Raw genomic sequence first — 15,812 nt, 5'->3', positions numbered from 1 at the left:
TTATGACTTTCTACCTGGGAAAGGTAGATTTGGAAATACCCAGAAAGGTCAGATACATTTTGCAGATTTTTATGGCTGCAAGCAAAAAGGCAATAAGAAGGCGTTGGCTTTGTAAGGAACCAGCCACCCTTAATCAGTGGATAGAAATAGTTAAAAATATACAGCATATGGAACAGATGACCTACAGTTTAAGGCTGAAGAGGGACATATGTGAGGCTCTCTGGGCACCATGGGAAACGTTTCTCACGCATAGGGGTGACAACTAAACCTAAACTTGGAACACTTTATTCCCTGTGAATGTTGTGAAATATACAGATGTAACTCGTGATGCACATGATCCCCCCCCCCCCCCCCCCCCAATGTTACTGTTGTTGTTCAGTAGTTTTTATCTGTGATATATAATTGAAATATAACTGTGATGTATAAATGCATAACTGTTTTGACTTTACAGAGTGGTTCTGTACCTTGTTAATTCCTGTGAAAAAATTAAATAAAAATAAAGTTTCAAAAAAAAAATTAGAACCACTCCAGGTTCGCTGTGCTTTCAGCCAGAGACTACGTTACCTTTGTCAACAAAAGTTAGGCTTAGAAGGTTATGCGTTCGCATGTGTGTATTTATTAATTCATTTATTTGTATGTATGTACTTTACCATACAAAACTATTAACCTGAATTGCATGAACTCTTAAGGGATGATTTGTAATCATTCAAGGACCAATCGATTAGATTTCGGGACGTTAACAGCTAACTATTTCCGAATGAATCCCAAATAACTGTGGAAAAATGGCGATGCGAAGCTAACTTGATTCTGCAAACAAATGTGTCATTTGGGAAGGTGTGCGCTCTACCGAGTGTCCGTTTTAGTTTATTTATTTATTGGTTTGTACGGTTGTATGTGTTTTACCAACTTTTCGCGAAAAACTATTCGCTGGAATTGGATGAAATCTTCAGGGATGATTTGTTGTCATTCAAGAGCCAATCGAATAGATTTTGGTATGTTAAAGGAGACATATCATGCTTTTAAATCCTTCCTTTTTACATATAAATCATACAGTTGTGGTCTATACAACGCGAAACTGCAATTCTTGGGTCTGAATTCCTCCTTATTATAGCTCCACAGGCCCCTTTTCAACCCCTTTTCTGATGTGCTTCTGAGAGCAACTCGTTTTGGGGCGGTCTCTTCATACCCCGCCTCCTCTCCAGGTTGCAGAGGTGACACTCGGTTCAACGTCACCCTGTTCGGCCATCTTTGTAGTTTGATAGAACAGATACAATTATCTAGCGGCGCAGAAACTTTATATTCACACATTATTTACAAAATGTCAACAACGGAAGATTTGTCCATCCAGCCATACATGTTGGAGCCAGAGTCGGACCCGGCGGAGCGAGATGAAAATGACGATGATGCACCTGCAGAACAACGTCTTCATATGGATGTAACGCAATGGTGTGTTACTATATTTACACTAACTTCTCCATCCATGCCCACTACTACAATACTGCCTGTATTACAACGACTATTTAACACAGAAGTTACATTATAATCTAAAACGAGCACACAGCGCTAACATATGAAGACGGTGCAACTGCTAATGCTAACAAAACAATGACAGGGACGTCTTATCGTCACACTTTTTAGCGTTATATACAGCTTACCGAAGTGCTCTGTTCGTCGTCTCCATAGATAGAAGGAACTGACCGCTCAATCAGACCAAGTCTTTCGGCAAATCCTTCTTTATACCGGCGGAGGTTGTTGAAGCAGTCGTCCTTAAAGTGATTCGCGCACACAAAAATGACCTTACCCACAGATGTGGGTACATTTCTGTGAAAAATAAAACTCAACCAGGCACTTCGAAAAGGTTCTGATGCTGGGAGACGGTGTAACGAAGCTTGTGGGTTACTACATCCAACAACCGAACATTTCGACTTATCCTCTCGTAACTTCGGTTGGACTACAAAATCGCAGCGAGAAACAAAAATGGCGGATTGCTCGAAGTGTCGATGTCCTAATTTGGCAGTTCCGCTGAGAATACTGTGACGTCATTGTTCAAAAAACGTAATAGAGAATAGAAAAATCGAAACCGATCGCAAAATATGACCAAAACAGAATATAAAGATATCAACGGAGCACCTGAAGAGACTACTTTGAACTTTTCTGTACTTCTAAACACTCTAAATATACAACAAAATGCATTTAAGGGCTAAAAAAGTGGATTTAGCATGATATGTCCCCTTTAATTACAAACCATTTCTGAATAAATCCCCCCCCCCCCAAAAACTGAAATAAAAATAAAATCTCCCACACAAATCGGATGGGAGAGGCACCTCATGGAGAAGGTCAAAGGAGATCAGCGTCTGACGCTAATATCTAGGTTTGGCAGGTATCACCGGTGTGAGCACATTGCCTTGGGTAGTGGTTTATCCATGTTCAGTTTTGCTGCTTCTTCAGGTGAGATTCTCAGTCAGAGTCCCGCAAGTAACGTGGACTCATCAAACCCCACTTGCAGCTTTATTTATATCCGACTTTCATTCACATTTTAGCCAAAGTCCCAGTCTTACAAATCATAGATTCGGGATCATTTCTACTAATTAAAAATGGTTTGCACGGCAAAACAAAGTGTTAAAGTTGTTTTCTTGATTTGTCTCAAATTTTGTAGAAATATAAAATGTTTGTTCACATAATTTGGACAAAATCATTTGTGTTAATCAGCCACATCCTGTTATATCTATTAATAGCTAAAATGTATATTTGTAAGACTTTAGATTCTTGTTTTATTGCTCATTTGAGTGTCAAAAACATTTAGTCTTTTTCAGCTTTTCTGTTGTAAACATGTACCGTCTTCTCGGTGTTTCATAATTCCGAGGTTTTCTCAGGACCTTGAAGGTACCACACCTATGACGCAGCTACCCAGAATGCACTGGGGGGCTTGTTGCGATCAGGCCAGAGCAGACTCTCAGCAAGTTGGACGATATTTCTGATTCGAGTTTATTTCCTCAACAGTTGCGTTATAAAGATTTCTTGTGAGCGGACGGAGAGAAGAAAGAAACCAACATGGCGCAATACAAGGGAGCTGCCAGCGAGGCGGGCAGAGCCATGCAGCTCATGAAGAAAAGAGAGAAGGAGCGCGAGCACCTCGAACAGCTAAAACAGAAAATTGCAGAGGTGTGGAACGTTCCTGAACGATTTAAAACGTTTTTCTGGCAAATGTTAGTCTACACATCCCGGATAAATCACGACCGCTGCCCACAGAAGCTACGTTTTGAGACACCCAGTATCATTGAAAGTGGTTCTGGTGTTTCGCGTCCAGTGGCTTCCGAGTTAACTGGTGACATCTCGCGCATGTGTAGTTATCGCGATATCAACACGTGCGACATACAGCTTCCAATTAAAAGAAACTGGAATAAATTATGTTTTCATGTTACTCTGTATTTATACTCTGCAAATACAAAAAGAAGGGAGTTTTTGGCGTGAAAGACAACTTACAGTTAATCGTGATTAAGTCACTGGGATTGTACAGTTTACTAATTACACTTATAACTGTTTTTGACATTTACTGACCGTAGGGCAGGATCAGCATAAAATAAAATCAAGACAACTGGAATAATTCTGGCACTTTGTGATGTTTTAGAAGCAAACCATTTGTACATGTTTTATTCTTGATTAGAAATGTATATCAAAGCACAAAGTTAAATGGCGTTGAGCCTCTTTATATCCTCTTGTTTACAATAGACTTGTTCACTCAAAAGTTCCCACTGTTTATTAAATGTAAAACAACATTCACAGCTAGCGCTAACTAATGTGTATGAATTTGTATCATTTGCAGCGCCACAATAGAGCTGTGAGTTCGTCAGTTTTAAAATGAAGATCTCACCTTTCCCCTTTCCTCTGCAGGACAATATGGTCAAGGCCAACATCGACAAGAAGTTCTCGGCTCACTACGATGCTGTGGAGGCTGAGCTCAAGTCCAGCACCGTGGGTCAGTGTCTTTGAGAGTTTAATGTCAAATCAGAATGACACCAGGGTTTTCTGACAGCGTAGGGGTGGGACCACTGTAAGTCAGTAGCCTGGACAGGCTCTCCGGGGGGGTGGGGGGTGACATATTATATTATTATCATAGTTATTGTGACCGTTACGCTGGAATGCACTGGCGATTTCACTTTGAGAGTTCTCATTCATTTATTCTCTGGGGAATCTGCCTCTGTTAGGTCTGGTGACTCTGAACGACATGAAGGCCAAGCAGGAGGCGCTGGTGAAGGAGCGCGAGAAGCAGCTGGCCAAAAAGGAGCAGTCCAAGGAGCTCCAGCTGTGAGTGATCCGTCTTTGTCCCGCAGGAACTGGTTTGACATCAGTTTGCCTCCGTTCCTGAATGAGGCCTTTACAGAAGTTAAAAGTTATCCGTATACCAAGATTCCTCTGGATACTCTCCATCGTTCACTCACATCTTTGACATTTAAGAGCCTGATAGAGATTTAGTTTTATTTTTGAGCAACATTTATAGACTTTTTGTCTGTGATACACTGCATTTACATTTGTTTTCTATGAGTTAATGTCCTTTAAGCACAACTTTCCACTGAATTGAAGTGAAAATTGTGCTGTGATCTTAAAAATAAATCCTGTACACTAAAACCATGAAGCGCCACATGTAAACCACATTTGCAGGCCTTTCAGAACAACTCCTCATCAAGGAAGCAATTGTTGAGTTTAATTCAGTGAAATGACATCGAACCAGATTCTGCCCTTTTTTTTTCTTCAATGTAACAGAACATCCAGAAATACAACCCAATTTTTATTTATCTAATTAGTTTGATTTTTTTTTTCTACAAGGTTGTAAACATAGAATTGGTGAGGATCCATGAACAGCTAAATTAGTAATTATTTTATATTGAATATAACGATATTAATAAAATAGAATATTACTGATATCATCCAGAGTCAACAGATGCGTCGGTGCATCAAAAATCCCGTTTCACAGGATCCGTCGATTTCCTGCTTCCCGTTTCATTGTCTAAGTGAAACGCACCGCAGTGCATGCTGGGTACGGTGAGACACGTTTCCAGCTGCGTTGCATCACGTCGCCCAGCGGCTCACTTCCAGAAAGCAGAATCCTGTCACCTGTGTCCAAGTAAGGTGCTGGAAGCGGCGGTGCGACGCATCGTGAAACGTTTGTAAAAAGTCAAAACTAACATAGTGGAACCAAAACCAGGACCGATTCAGCAGCTGCACAGATTATTTCTCGCCTCAAAGTTTTTCAGAAAAACTTTTCGCTGAACTGTTTTATTAATAAAAGAGAAAGTTTGGAACCGAGCCGCCATCTTGGTTTGAGCTCCAGGAGCCGACGAGGTATTCGGGTGCGTCGCGTCACTCTGAGCCGCGCGAGCTGGAGCGTGTGCGAGCTGGAGCGTGTGCGAGCTGGAGCGTGTGCGAGCTGGAGCGTGTGCATGCGGCACAGCGATGCTCCGTTCCTAGGGAAGTGTGTATATAGACGCTACGCTCTGCTCTGTCCTGTACAAAAGTGTTGCGGTTGAAGGAAAGTCTTCTTTTCCGACGGGGCGTGTTTGTGTTTCCATACCAGAGAAACACCCGTGTGGACAGGAACCAGACACTCGTCATGTGATGATGTCTTTATTTATTTTTTTAATCCTGAAAGGCCGAGCATGCTCACGGTGTGATCATGACATAATCACACGTTTTGCCTCCAGGAAGATAAATAAATTGGCATACGACCGTCACTGTCTCATACCGATGTTTAATGTTTTTGTGTTCATTGGCAGATACCAATACTGTGCGTCCCTCGTATTTCAGTTACCTGTTCTATAGGATTCAATCTAATTCAGTTTTATTTATCTCGCCCCAAATAACACACAGTCGTCTCAAGGCACATCTACACATAAGAAGTACTTTATAAAAAGGGGGTGGGGTCATATTAACAATAGTTACTTGGTTTAGTCAAACCATTCATTGATTTAATCAGGACACATCCTTTGTTGCCATTTGAAGAAGTGAAAATGTTCAAACAAGCTTGTGCTCTGCTCTCCTTGCAGGAAACTCGAGAAGCAGAAGGAGAAAAAGAGAAAAGAGGAGCAGAAGAGGAAAATTGCCAGGTTGTCCTTTAATCCGGAAGATGAGGACGAGGAGGAGGAGGAGGAGGAGGAGGAGGAAGAGGAAGAAGAGCAGGACTGTGACTGTGAGTGACAAACTTCCACATTCCTGTGTTGTACGTGTGCTGCACGTCGATTAACATTACAATGTCAATGAAACATTATTTCTAGTCTTGACATGTGAATCAAAATGTTCACAACTTAAAAGCTAAAATCACTGAAACTAAAACACAGTATTAAAATAGTGTAATTAAAGGAAAGCATATGAATGTTTTACTGTTTGACATGAATTAAATCACTTTATGAAGTACTTAAGAAATGCTGCTGCTTCCAGAAACCATAAGCGCCGTGTGTCGACAGGAAATCTTCCTGGATGTGACCTGTTAAGTCACAGCTTGTTTTTTCTTCACCTCACTGAACAAACGGCTCACTGAGGTTTGACTTTGGTCCCGCAGATCCTCCAGATAAGAAGAAAAAGCTGGGAAAGAACCCCGACGTGGACACCAGCTTTCTCCCTGATCGAGACCGCGAGGTGAGCCAAGTTCCTGCTGGAACACTCGTTTGTGATGCCTGGTCTCACCTCGGTGGATCAAACCGCTGTCGTGTTTCATCTGTGATACGAATGTCGACATCGTGTGCGTCTCCGCAGGAGGAGGAGAACCGGATGAGGGAGGAGCTCCGGCAGGAGTGGGAGCTCAAACAGGAGAAGATCAAGAGTGAGTGAAACACATTCATGCTCTCATGTCGATCGACCCCAAGGTTTTAAAATATCTTATTTTCTTAGGTTTTTCATTAAATTGTTTTATATATACATTGACATAAGATATTTCGTATTTGATTACCATATAATAAAATTGCTTATAATTATTTCAAACACTATATATTTTGTTTTTTTATACAGATTCTTTCCTAACTTCTTTGCTTGAAGGAAGATTAATTGGACAAAACAAGTTGTTTTTAAAATATGCCTCGCTATCTTTAATCTCTGCATTGTAAGACTTTATTTTATTAGGTTTTATTTTTGTGCATTTTTCTGTGTTTAATGTATTTTACTCCCAACATGAAAGCTATAAAATTCATTATAAAAATCATTTTGATAAATTGAATTCAGATAAATTCAGGAAAAACGGGAGAAAAAACCACCTTACTTGGCTGTAATGAGTCGAGTGTCTGTAGTTATTCCACTGCACCGTGTTATAAGACAAGTTAGGCTTCTTCACTTCACATTCTGATGATTACTGTTGGGATAATTTCAGATTTTTGATTAAATGTCACAGACGGCACCTTTTAGCATATTGTTAAGGTAGTGAGTCTATTTCTCTTCATGTTAGATGGACAATCGTTTTTATATCGACGCCTCAGGTTAACATTTCCTGTAAATTAGATTTCAAAGCTGTGAGTGATTGTCATTGGTGTCCTAAAGGTCCCATATTATGCAAAATTCACTTTCTAATGATTTTCTAAGAGGAATTTGTGTCGCTATACGCTGTGTATTAAGTCCCAGAAGTGAAGAAAGTCTTGCCTCTCCTTCACTTGCTTGCTTTACTTTTTGGTGAACGTGTGCTCATACAGACGATTCAGAGTTCTCCCCCTTCATGATGTCATGAAGGGAAATAACCATTAACCCTGGTAGTGGCGCTCTGCCTCACTGATATACTGAATAAATTCAGTCCAATATGAAAAATCATAACAGTTCCCCTGACAATTAGCAGGAGCTAGCGTTAGCTACTTGGTAGTAACTTTAACGACACATGCGACCAAACTCAGTGACATATTCAGACACACAATATTTTTAACTCGCCATCTTCAGGATTCTCTACTTCTGGGTCAGATTCTGGTTCAAACTGGTTGAAAAACGAGTCATAGTGATAAATCTTATTGTAAACATTAGCACATCGTATCGGTGTTTCGGGTTAACAGGTTTCCATGTTAAATGGTGACTGACTTCCTTTAGCGTCCATCGTCACTGCTAGTAGCAGCATATATTAAAATAAGACTCACAAAAGACACGACACTTGGAAACTTCATTGTGAACAGCATTCGTCAGGTCAGCTACGGATTTCTGTCTGGTTTTTAACATCTGTCATTAGCAGCAACAAGGGACGCTAAAGGGTCACCAGTTAACAGGGAAACCACTTAATCTGAAACACTAGAAAGCTCTTCTCTCCGAGACGGGCCTTGAGGAGACGTGGGCAGACACAGAAACAGCCTGTTCTCAGTAGAGGGACTTTTAGACTGGCTGACATTCAGGACCAAGGCTGGATTTGGGAAATACACTTTAATACAATGTTGTTTGAGCAATGACACCGGTGTATAATATGAGACCTTTAAAGTTAAAAGTCACACCAGTATAATTGCTCCTATTACGTCACAGCACAGCCCCATATGCAGTTCCACAGTGTATAAAATAACGACGCCAGTGTTTCAGTCCAGTAATGTCGTCTGTGTTTAGGTGAGGAGATCGAGATCACCTTCAGTTACTGGGACGGTTCTGGACATCGTAAAACTGTCAAGGTAAAGTGTGACACAGTGCCTCCACAAGATAAAGATGTATTTCTGATTACATGCATAAATTCTGCCCTCTTCAAAAACTTATAACTGTTTTGTTTGTTTTTCCTGCAGATGAAGAAGGGGAACACCATCCAGAACTTCCTACAGAAAGCCCTAGAGGTCCTCAGAAAAGATTTCAGTGAGCTCAGGTCAGTTCACACATTAAGTTTGAACTCAAGATAAGACGTGTGTCAGATCATGTTACTATCTTGACCCCCCCCCCCCAAAAAAAAAAGCTTTCAGACAAACACTGGGGCATAAAGCCACTCTCTGGACTATAAGTCACACCTCGGTATGAGTTGTACAGTATCTGTCAAAATAAAAGTATCATAAATACAAAAAAAGAAAGTATAACTTATGTTTGTATGACCTGAGAACTATTTTAATTTTGACATTTCCTTGGCGATAGATCACTGAAAACGCTTGTAATTGATTTTTATTTATGCTTTTATTTTGGAGATCCCTGCTTTAGCATGTTAGTGGGAGGCGGTTTGTCTGAATCTTTATTGACAATATCTGCCTGTGACGCAGTATAATTGGTCCTCTAGTATTTTGACAGTACTTCGTGCAGCCACCAGGGGGAGCTGAAGGATTAAAGCGTCTCCCCTGATCTGTTCGCCCCACAGGTCTGCAGGAGTGGAGCAGCTCATGTATATAAAAGAGGATCTGATAATCCCACACGTGAGTATTGTGACATCACTGCTTCACTGCAGCCCGTCCAGACGCTTCAGCAGATCCTGTCAGATTCTTCTTTATCGCTGCAGTGTCGCTGCCAAATTCCTGCTTTGCTGGATTTTTTTATGAGTAAAACACAAATGTTAAGTTGTAGAATTACAGCAGTGACAGAATCTGAATCATGTTTACAACACAAACAAATGAGGTTGAAGCTTTCGTATATGAAAGCAAAAGACGTCATTTACAAGATATTGAATAACTTTTGAACCTTCATGGTTATTGGTGGATACGAGGTCGCAGTTCTGATGAGCCTCTTGGTGTGATCGTTGCTCTTTCCCAGGCTGAGATCTCTCCTGGAATATCAGCGTCTCACTGGAGAGTTTAATCCAAGTAATCCATCCAGATTAATCCAAAACTGAGGCCTTCTGGAGTTATTAGATCCATTTTCCGTTTCGAAAAACAACCGATATTCGCCATTTTGTTCTTCATCTATTTCATCTGACTTCTGACAAAAGAATTATAAAAAAAAATATATTATATATTTCATGGCACATCTGAACCTCCTGACAGAAACTCCTGCTTTTGTTAATAATCCTAAAAGAACTTTCACATTGGTTTGGAAAAATATACTCAGACCAACGATAAAAGAATGGACAAGACAAGGATGACATGTATATTAAATGTAAACATGTTTTTCAGAGTATAAGCAGACCAGTCATTCAGTATATTAAAGATTTGTATCTAACATGATCTCGCCTGACGGAGCCACTAGGATGAACGCAGACCCCGAATAAAAACCTGCTTCTGAAGTTGTAGTTATTAACATGAATAATACTTCTACTACACACATTAGAAACATCCAACTTTAATTTGTGAAGATTATGTTCAGATAAGATGGTAAGAATACTTTTGTTAATTCCTTTATGTGTGTGTTTCTGTGTGTACACACTGGTACATATAGAGATATAGGTGTATGTATGCAGTTTTGTCTTCATTTATTGTTTTATGTTTGTAAAGAAGCAAATTTTCAACATGATTCAGGAACAAAAGTTTATTTAGAGATTTTCTGTGGCATCAATTCTGTCAGATTTGTATTTCCGTTTTCTTTTTTCCTTTATCTTCATCGTCATATTGCTCTTTACACAAGTCCCAGTGCTGCAGCAGACAGACCCAGAAAGCCCAACAGGTCGTGTCTAACTCATGGTGATGCAGTAAAACAAGTGTGAAATACCAAACGGAGAAAAATAGAAAAGTCCCGATGCCTCCAGCACCACAGGCTGAAAAGCTGCTCCACAGAACCACAGAGTATTTATCCATTAAAAGTAGAAAGTAAACAACTCTAAAAGAGTTTAATGGTTCTGATCATTAGTGTGTTTGGTTTGAATTCTTTTCCTTCTTTGTGTCTTTCAGCATCACAGTTTTTATGATTTCATCGTCACCAAAGCCAGAGGCAAATCTGGTGAGTAAACAGCAGCATTCCCCAGCGATTCCGTGCGAGAGTCGTGGTGAACTGGTTCGAGAGGCTGTTCACTGCCTTTTTAAACTCTTTAGAAGAAACACTTGTGAACTGATGATTAATCCAACAAGCGGCAAAGCTGCTGCACCAAAGATGAGAAGTGAACAAAACGTGACTTTTGCACTGTGAAGTTGTTTGTGGAGGTTTAAGAGACGGCAGCTCTTCATTCCGCTCTGGTTCTATCAGCTGCTCTCATTTGACTCTCAGTTTTAGAGTTTTTACTTCTGAACCTCGATGGAAACACGACGTTCAGGATGCAGACAGGATTTCCTCTTCATCTTAATTTCCTTCACTTTTCATTGCAGCATGTAATCCTGTGTGTCGGCGGAAGAAACTTGAACTTAAAGATCCTTGAAGTGTTGATTAGTTTCTCCTGCAGCGACGTCTCCGTGCTTTGGCATTTCTTCCTCTGTATAACAGTGCTCCTTCTCTGCTCCCACAGAGTGTGATTACAACAGAACCGTGCAGCAGTTTAATCTCAGTATCAACCAAACGTTTTGTGATCAGAGACTTGTTTTCTTTCCCACAGGGCCGCTGTTCAGCTTCGACGTCCACGACGACATCCGACTGGTGAACGACGCCACGGTGGAGAAAGACGAGGTGAGCGGTGTGGAACACGTATGAGACGAATAAAGAGGAAATGATGAATAATCATCATCATTAGACTGCTCTTTAGACGGGGTTTAAGCATTGAATTTACAAATCTGCAGATAGCTCAGTTGGTAGAGCGGTCGTCTCCCAATCGGAAGGTTGCAGGTTTGATTCTCATCTCTGCCTGCCTACATGCCGAAGTGTCCTTGGGCAAGACACTGAACCCCAAAACTGCCCCCATTGCAGTGACAGCGCCTCGCACCCCCTCTGAGCTCTTTCAAGTTTAACTGGATGAGGGATGAGAAAGTAAAGAAACTGTCCAATCAAACTATAAAATGAAAGATTTAAAAATGAAATTTTAGACACGAGAGTTAAAGTTCACGTACAGATGTGTTCCTGTGGCCGACAGCCTGCAGTCCGTTTGACACTGTTGTGGTTTTTTTCCTCTAAAGTCTCACGCTGGTAAAGTGGTGCTGAGGAGTTGGTACGAGAAGAACAAACACATCTTCCCTGCCAGCCGCTGGGAGCCCTACGACCCCGAGAAGAAATGGGACAAATACACGGTGAGTCCTTTTCTCCACCAAATCCTCCCGGTGGGCGAACTGAAGCTCCACGTCCTTCTGTTGATTTGGAGGAGGTATCAGAATCGTTCAAGACTTTACGTTACGTCCTTCTATGCAGTCGTACTCTTTCCACATAAATAATTCTTCACACGAGCTGCATTTCATCCAAAAGTACCTGAAACAATCGGCGAGGGATAGTAGAACCAGTAGAACAAAAGCGATGGTCAATGGTTATTTAAAACCTCTTGTATATATGGTCAGTAGTTATTTAAAACCTGTTATATATATGATCAGTAGTTATTTAAAACATATGATCAATAGTTATTTAAAACCTATTATATATATGATCAGTAGTTATTTAAAACATATGATCAATAGTTATTTAAAACCTATTATATATATGATCAGTAGTCCAGCAGCTCTTCTGCTTCTGAACCTGAGTTAGAGTCTATAACAGACTAAAACATTTTGTTTTGGTCTGAACACAAAACCTGGTCAAGAGACATGAGAGTACCAGAACCACTGTAGTATTTATCACAGGCCAGTAACTAATCACAAAGTACTTCCTGTCTGAGAGCGCCGGCCTCATGCAGACTCATCACAGCTTAACAACACATGCTGATCCTCCTCAACTGGTTTTCTGAGTGGACCGGCGGGATGAGGAGTTGCAGAGCTGCTGCTCTTCTTTGGGCCAGAATTTACTCCCAGACACAACTTCACCATCTGCTTCAGCCTCAGAGCTCCACCTTCGACTTTTACTCTGAAGGAGACAAAGCTCTGGAGAACACAGAGATTAGTTTTGTGACTTTAATGTTAAAATCCAACTGAGAGTCATTTGGCACCATAAGTCCAAACAGTTCAGCCTCAGAGAGAACAGCAGCAGTCACTTTAGTCCATGACAGATACCCCAAGATATATATATATATATATATATATATTAAAACAAGAGATGTCGTCTTGAATTCAGCGTGAGATGTTTGACCAGTTCTTGTCGATTAACTGGACGTTTGTTTGTTTTGCAGATCCGATGAGAACGCCAGCGTCTCCAGCCTCTCAACACAAATATTGTGTTGATTTCCATTTTATTTGACCTCTTTAGTTGTTATTAACACGGTCCCTCCTGTTATGTAAATGACCATCCCCTCACTGTACATAGTTAATGTCTCGTAAACTGGTCAACGTGTCTGGGATCAATAAAGTAACCCGGGATACGAATCTCCTCGTTTGTTGTGTTTGAGCTCCTCTCTCCTCCCCAGGGAACTCGTAGGGCAGCACCACTGCACCTCCACCCGTTCATCCTCGGCGCCTGTAGCCAGTGGTGTTTCTAGATATAAACACTTGGTGGAGCAGGATTTTACTTCAGGTGGATGTCAGAGGGAAGTGGGTCCACAACGTTATGAGACCACACAGGCGCTGGTGCTGTGAAAAGGGTTGTGCTCTGGAAATAGACGATTAAAAAAGAAAAGAAAAGGGAAAGTAGGATATTGAACCTGGGTGTGCTGGTTCCAAGGTGAACGTTCCACCACTGGCAGAACTACACCACTACTTTAAGTCTTTAACACGGTGTGACTCAGTTTACCACCAGTTACCTCCAATTTCTCTGCTGAAGTTTCAAACTCGTACTCCAGGAAATAATCCACCTAATTCATTTAGATTCTTTACCGTTTGTTAGCTTTAGCTGCTAACAAGCTGGTATTTGTGAGACTCGCTCAGGTTCTGTGAAGCTCCGCCTCAATCAGCCCCAGCCAATCAGCTCTGAGCTTCTAAATGACGTTGTTAGTGGGGCTTCGGGCTTCAAGCCCCTCGAGGAATCAAAATCACGTGATCTGAATGAACGGAGCCACAGTCTGAGCATGAACACTGACACTTTACTGCATCCAATACACACTGCATGGTGACGGAGCGGCGAGCTACACTAAAGCACCATCAGTGTGGATCAGGAGGAAACAACCTGGAACCGCAAGAGGAGACCAAGAACCAGGGAGTACCGTCCTCACACAGTAACCATGTGCTCCATAAGAGGGAGTTTTATTCACAGACAAGAAAATATTGTAGATAATCTTAAAGAAATATTAGCAATCTTTGCATGCAGTCCTTTCTGATGACACCAGGTGGCGCTCAGCCCCTCCTGCCCCTGATGACCAGCCGCTCATGATGACCAAATGATCCTCCGCTGTCGGCTCTGGTCATCGTGAAGCAGAATTCTCCAGGCGTTGGATTGTTCACCCTCTAATAGGAAACGTGATCGGCGGTTAGTTGTACCCTACCTACCGACGACGTGTTGGAATAGAATCACTAAGTACGAAACCACTGTCTTTATTTTCTGACTCCACCAGATGGCGCTGTTGGTTTGAAGATAGAGGCTGAAAGCCTGGCAATGAAGTGAGCTTCCGAAACGTTCGTTGAACAAATGTTTATGTTTTTTACTCTGGAGGCCGTAACGGACTGGAGATTCTCCTAAAGACCACACTGGTCCACCATTACTGCTGGAAGGAACTCTTTGAATTTAAATTTGGATTTGTTGATTCATACGAACAGAGACTTTTATTCAGCGTATAAGAATATTTTATAATGAAATCATTGGAACATTTGTTTTCTGTATTAATTCACTAATTTAATGGAAAGCACTTTGCATCACTGGTTTATAGTGACTCTGTAGTGACTTCTTTTAAGAATCAGTTGTGTATTTGATGGATACTAACCAGACAATGTTTAATATAGAACCTCTGAACATTTTAAAGTTCATGTTTTTAATCTGTAATTTTGTTAAGAGCAGATTTTTGGGAGGTTTTTGTCTCTTATAGAGACTGTTGTCCTTTCACTCTGAGTACAGTCTTGTAGAAAGTTGTTGTTGAGATTTATCATCACCTCTGGTTGAGCTTTCATACTCCGCGCAACTCATTTACTTTAAATAAACAAGTACTGCCAGCTGAAAATGTCTCTATTCTTAGTTTCTAATGCTGCAGAGTTCATGTTGCTTTTTTCTTTTCAGTTTTGAGACTGAGCTCCACTTTTATAAGTCATAAAGCCAATAATATAATAATTTTGGCCTTTTTAAATGTAATAAATCCAGAAATGTAATATTATGGTCTTTATTAACGTAATAAAGCCAAATATGTTATAATTTTGCCCTTTTTCATTGTAATAAAGCCAGTAATGTACAAAAGTGTGCCTTTTAAATGCAATAAAGCAGGAGAAATCCAGTAATGTAACACTGTAATTTGCCAATAATGTCATTAGGGATTACTAACATCTAATGAATTCCTTTCAGAATAAAATGGCCTAACTGCAGGAAATATTGTAATAATACACAACTAAGACTGCAGATTTATTTGGGAAAGGATAAAAATAAACAACTTTGTTTGCAGGGTTTTGGCAGTTTGCATCATCAGAAACAGACATATTTGATGGTAATGTCATACTCATTCATTAGGCTCAACACTTTCTCTCAGTTGTGATTAAAACTCTTATTAACTAACTTTTATTTCTAATGTCAGTTGCTTTTTTTGTTTGTTGTGGTTTTGACGTGCATGTTGAGTCTCCGCTGCGTCCACAAGGGGGCAGCAGAGCAGCTCGTGGAGCAGCTTCACCTTCGCAGGCAGCAGGTGAGTCTGGACTTTCACCTCGTGCCGAACCGACCACAGCACACCAGAACGATTCTCCGTCCGCACGGCGACGCGACACGACTCGGACAAGCGGCCACCGGGTGCGTGAGGAGCGTGACGCGGGTGCGAGCTGCGGAGCGGAGCGCGCGCCAACGTGTTGGGAGGACGCTGCGTAAATACGCACCAGTGAGTGAGTGAGTGAGAGGAGGAGGAG

General features: G+C 41.1%; 1 protein-coding gene across 1 annotated transcript; it reads left to right on the top strand.

The window, feature by feature from the left end:
* The first annotated feature begins 2,885 nt into the window (after nt 1–2,885).
* Nucleotides 2,886–13,218, top strand: fam50a (family with sequence similarity 50 member A). Its single transcript, XM_080470215.1, has 13 exons — nt 2,886–3,162; nt 3,892–3,976; nt 4,206–4,305; nt 6,042–6,184; nt 6,554–6,630; nt 6,748–6,814; nt 8,551–8,612; nt 8,721–8,797; nt 9,275–9,329; nt 10,734–10,782; nt 11,369–11,439; nt 11,883–11,993; nt 13,016–13,218. Exons 1-13 carry the CDS (start codon nt 3,052–3,054, stop codon nt 13,022–13,024), a joined length of 1,017 nt encoding a protein of 338 aa, XP_080326341.1. The 5' UTR covers nt 2,886–3,051; the 3' UTR covers nt 13,025–13,218.
* Nucleotides 13,219–15,812: the final 2,594 nt, after the last annotated feature.

This window comes from Lipophrys pholis (genome assembly GCF_963383615.2).
Source record: "Lipophrys pholis genome assembly, chromosome: 8".
NCBI classification, from domain to species: domain Eukaryota; kingdom Metazoa; phylum Chordata; class Actinopteri; order Blenniiformes; family Blenniidae; genus Lipophrys; species Lipophrys pholis.
Note: the sequence above shows the minus strand (reverse complement) of the source record. Positions and strands in the feature narration are given on the sequence as shown.

What these genes read in the sequence shown, in the direction of transcription:
- fam50a (XM_080470215.1), top strand. Translation starts at nt 3,052, where the DNA reads ATGGCGCAATACAAGGGAGCTGCCAGCGAGGCGGGCAGAGCCATGCAG. An exon ending in TAAAACAGAAAATTGCAGAG is followed by an intron (nt 3,163 to 3,891) that starts GTGTGGAACGTT and finishes TTTCCTCTGCAG; the next exon opens with GACAATATGGTCAAGGCCAA. An exon ending in CAAAGCCAGAGGCAAATCTG is followed by an intron (nt 10,783 to 11,368) that starts GTGAGTAAACAG and finishes TCTTTCCCACAG; the next exon opens with GGCCGCTGTTCAGCTTCGAC.